This window comes from Nematolebias whitei, chromosome 5 (genome assembly GCF_014905685.2).
Source record: "Nematolebias whitei isolate Nwh7 chromosome 5, NemWhi1, whole genome shotgun sequence".
In the NCBI taxonomy this organism is placed as follows: domain Eukaryota; kingdom Metazoa; phylum Chordata; class Actinopteri; order Cyprinodontiformes; family Rivulidae; genus Nematolebias; species Nematolebias whitei.
Window position 1 is genome coordinate 3441220 of NC_056502.1, and position 4537 is coordinate 3445756.

General features: G+C 38.2%; 1 protein-coding gene across 1 annotated transcript in view; it reads right to left on the bottom strand.

The window, feature by feature from the left end:
• Positions 1-4537, bottom strand: part of mios (missing oocyte, meiosis regulator, homolog (Drosophila)) — a 17604-nt gene that overhangs the window by 3109 nt on the left and 9958 nt on the right. Inside the window, exons 8-10 of the mRNA XM_037676703.1 lie at positions 3510-3662; positions 1702-1906; positions 1486-1615 (exon numbers count right to left, since the gene is read on the bottom strand). Coding sequence (XP_037532631.1) covers positions 1486-1615; positions 1702-1906; positions 3510-3662 — 488 coding nt within the window. The remainder of the gene's footprint in view (positions 1-1485; positions 1616-1701; positions 1907-3509; positions 3663-4537) is intronic.

A 4537-nucleotide genomic window follows, 5' to 3' on the forward strand; every position in this document is an offset into this window, starting at 1 on the left:
CTCATGCAAAATTTCATTTTTATGCTGATGATACTGTTTTATATTGTTCTGGTCTGGTCTCTCACCTAACTGTGCTTTTAATCAATTACAGTCAGTTTTTAACGTCTTACAAATTTGTATCACCTTAAGCTTGTTTCAAATGCTGATAATCGAAGGTGATGCTGTTTTCCAATGGGAGATTGGAAAGTAAGGATCTTCTAGTCATTACTAAAGCTGAATATCTGAAAATTTAAAAAGTATCACAGTATAAATATTTAGGATTTTTAATAGATGATTCTTTGTCTTTTACGTCCCACATTCAACCGCTGGTGAAGAAGCCGAGATTGAAACTGGGGTTTTACTTCAGGGTCAGATCCTGTCGATCTTTTGAGGCTAGAAAACAACTGGTTGATGTTACTTTTATGTCTGTACTCGACTATGGTGACATTTTATACATGCATGCTCCTCTTAAATGTCTTTATTCGCTGGATACTGTTTATCATGCAGTTTTAAAAATTATAATAGGTTAAAAGGTTTTACACATCATTGCACTTTATACACCCGGATTGGATGGACGGCCTTGGCCACTCGTACACTCCGCCACTGAATTGTTTTTATTTATAAGGCCATACTAGGACTTCCTTCGTATTTGTTGGCCTTTATAAAGAGAAAGTCCACGGGAGGATACTCTCTTCATTGTGAGAACTTGTCTTTACTTTCGGTGCCTGAAGTCCGAACTGAACTAAGAAATAAATCTTTTCAGTTTTCTGCTCCATCTTCTTGGAACCAGCTGCAGAAATACATGGACCTGAAGGAGCTGCTGTCACTAAATGTTTTTAAGGTTGTTCTTACTGATCTAGAGAAGAATCATCTGTAAATGTTTTAACTGAGGAATCTTTTAATTAACTTATTTATGACGGAGTTAACTTTTTGTTGTTTTTGCTGTGAATGTTGTGTAACCTGGTGTGCTCCGGCCGGTCTTGGCCAGGATTCTCTTGCAAAAGAGATTTTTCTTTATCTCAATGGGATTTTCCTGGTGAAATAAAGGTTGAATAAAAAATGAAAAAATTATGAGAATAAATACACAACAATAATTCCTGTTTTATTTTCTACAGAAGTAAATAATGCCACCCTGAATAAGCAGGGTAAAGATTGACAGATAATAAGAAGGAAGTGTAATTTTATAATACAGGAAGTGCTTTGCTTAATAAATTATCAAAATAAAATAAAAATGACTTATTTTTACGTTTGTGTTTTCAACAGTCAGCATTAAAGTTTCTACACAAAAATACAAATTAAATGTTCCTGGTATCTTTAATGACGCCATGGAGCAGCTAGTTTTATATTTAATTTGAAAACTAAATGATTTTTCCCCTGAATTTATGGATAAATTCTGATTAGGGAACTTTTTTAACCTTTTTATTACAGGATCAAACATGATTGAACGTACACAACGTTGTGAGCGTGTTTGCTCAAGTCTAAAAATGTCTTAAACGAGTTTTCTACCTGAACCAGCTGAGCATGTGACCTGCATGGCCCCCGTGCCGGCAGTTGTGACACCAGGTGAACCAGTTGTTGAACTGAGCCAGTTTGTTCTCCCTCGTCAGGTCCACTTTCTCCTCCGACTTTCCTGTTCCTGCCAAATAAAAACCAGCAACAAGGTGGCTGTAAACATCCAGGAGCTAACAGCCTTGAGCTGCTCTCGTCTCAGGTGGTCTCTACCTGAGCAGTTGGACACAGGTGTGCCCATGTTCATGAGGCAGAGGGCGCAGCGAGGCAGCGGCTTCCTGCAGCCGGGGCAGCTCGTCACCTTGGACTTGGTGGGCGAGCCGCTGACGCCGTACTGGCTGAAGCCTCGGCCCTGGTGAGGGATCGCCGAGCAGCTGTAGGAGATGGACTTCCCACAGAAGTTACAGCTCACAAACACCTGCCCAGAACAAACACAGAGGTCGGTTGATAACAGCCGAAGAGCATGAAGGTAAAGCCAAAAGACCAACTGCTCACCAGCTGAGGGGGTGCAACTCTTTAGGGGACGGGAGAAGTCTAACACTAAATGTAAACGCTGCGAGCTGAATGACTGCTGAAAATTACTGAAGGAGCTGAAGCAGAGTCATTAAAGCTACAAGTAGCAAAACCATAGCTTAAATAAAAAGGGATAGCTAAATGGTAAAAGTAGCAGAACACTAGCTAACAAAACAGAATGATTGCTGAAATTTGTTAAAGAAGTTGAAACTGAGTTGTTAAAGCTGAAAGATGCTAAATACTAACCAAAACCTTAAGAAGACCACTAGCTAAAAGATAAAAAGAACAAAATGCTAGCTAACAGCTAAAAGGAGCAAATTAATAGCTAAAACAATAAAAGAAATGCAACAATAGCTAAAAGCTACAAAAGCAAAATGCAATCTAAAAGCCAAAAGAAGCTGTCCATTAATTAAAAGTCAAAAGGAACAAAACAGTAGCTAAAATAAGCTAATCATTAGAAGAAAAAAGAAGCAGCGCACTGGCTAAAAGTTAAAAGAAGCTAAACCTAGCTGAAAGTCAAAAGGAGAAAAACACTAGCTAAAAATAGCAAAAGGCTGGCTAAATGCAGTAAAACACTAGCTTAAAGCTAAATGCAGCAAAATACTACCCAAAAGTAGCAAAACACTAGCTAAAAGCTTAAAGAAGCTAAAATCTAGCTAAATGTAGCAAAACAGCAGACTGAAGCTAAAAGTAGCTAAATGCTATGCAAAAGCTGAAAGCAACAAAAGGTTTGATAAAAGCAACAAACAGCAAAAAGGAAAAATAGTAAAATGCTAGGAAAAAGCAATTTTATGGGAAATATATTTATAAACAATGGAGAACATTTTGAAAAGAATAAAAGTTACAAAAACTAAAAGTGGCAGCAGCTGTCTCCTGAACGAGCTGAACATTTTAATCAAAGACATGGCCCAAATAGCCCAAAGTGTACAGAAATAGTAAGACTTAAAAAATGCAAGTAAAACTAAAAACCGAAGCTGGCGTGAATTTTAATTTTCATGGGTGTTTTTATTTTCTGTCTTTTATTTGCCGTGATGCATTTTAATTGTGTTTTGATATCTGTGGTTTTATGATTGGTCATGTCTGTGTGCTGCTGCCACTCTTGACCAGGGCGCTGTTAAAAATACATTTTTAATCTCAATGAGATCTACCTGGTTAAATAAACATTTAACAATAACCTAAAAAAGTTCAATCTGGTCCTATGGACATTCAAAACAACAACAAAAAAACAACTTTTTTTTGGATGTCCAGAGGAGCAGATTGAACTTTTTTAGATTTTTCTACCTGGATTATTGAACATGAATCAGGATATTTAACAATAACACTAATGATATTAATGCTGTGCCAGCATTTATACAATAAAACATTAATAACTCAAGACAACACTCAAGAATGATAATGGCAATGTCAAGACATCGAATCCATCTAATTTACAAAAATATAAAATGTTTACATCCAAAAATAATTTCAGTGTTAAAAATATAAAAATCATCTTTTCCTCAGATTAGCACCTGAGCCAGTGGTTTAGAGCTGGGGTCCATTTTGCCTCTGAGGATGTCGAACTCGGCCCGTTTATGCCAGAACCTCCATGCGTCCAGCAGGTTGCGGTAGTTTTCAATCCAGCACTGGACCCGGGGGTCTTTCAGCACCTCACCTGGGGAACCCTGAGGACGAGATTATTTAAACTGCTAAGTTCATGGCAAAACCAACGCAGACATGTTCCTGTTTTTAGTATTTTATATCGCTTAATAACGGAGCTGTCTTTTATTTTTATCCTTTCTTCCATTTACTTTTCATTTTATTTGCTTTTTATGAATGTTTACTGTTGTCATCTGTGTTCTTTGTTAAGTCAGCTCTCTCTTGTAAATGAGTCCTCGAGGCTCCATGAGACTAACCTGTAGAGATAAAGGTTGAACTGAAAAAAATTTACACCGAGGATAATTTCACCTTTTCATCTCACACTGAGCTCAGCACAGAACAGTCTCAGCCATTCTGCACTGTGAGGTGTGTGGGTGTACAGATGTGCAGGTGTACAGATGTGCAGGAGTACAGATGTGCAGATGTACATAAATGTGGGTATAAAGATGTTCAGGTTTACAGGTGTGTGGATATACGGGTATTTGGATGTGCAGGTGTACAGATGTGCAGGAGTACAGATGTGCAGGTGTACAAATGTACAGGTGTACAGATGCGCAGGAGTACAGATGTGCAGATGTACATAAATGTGGGTATAAAGATGTACAGGTTTACAGGTGTGTGGATATACGGGTATTTGGATGTACAGGTGTGTGTGTGTGTACAAGTGTGCAGATGTACAGGTGTACAAATGTGCAGGAGTACAGATGTGCAGGAGTACAGATGTGCAGGAGTACAGATGTACAGGAGTACAGATGTGCAGATGTACATAAATGTGGGTATAAAGATGTTCAGGTTTACAGGTGTGTGGATATACGGGTATTTGGATGTACAGGTGTGCAAGTGTGTGAACATACTGTGTACAGGTGTGTGGTTGTGTGCATGTAAAAGTGTGCAGATGTAT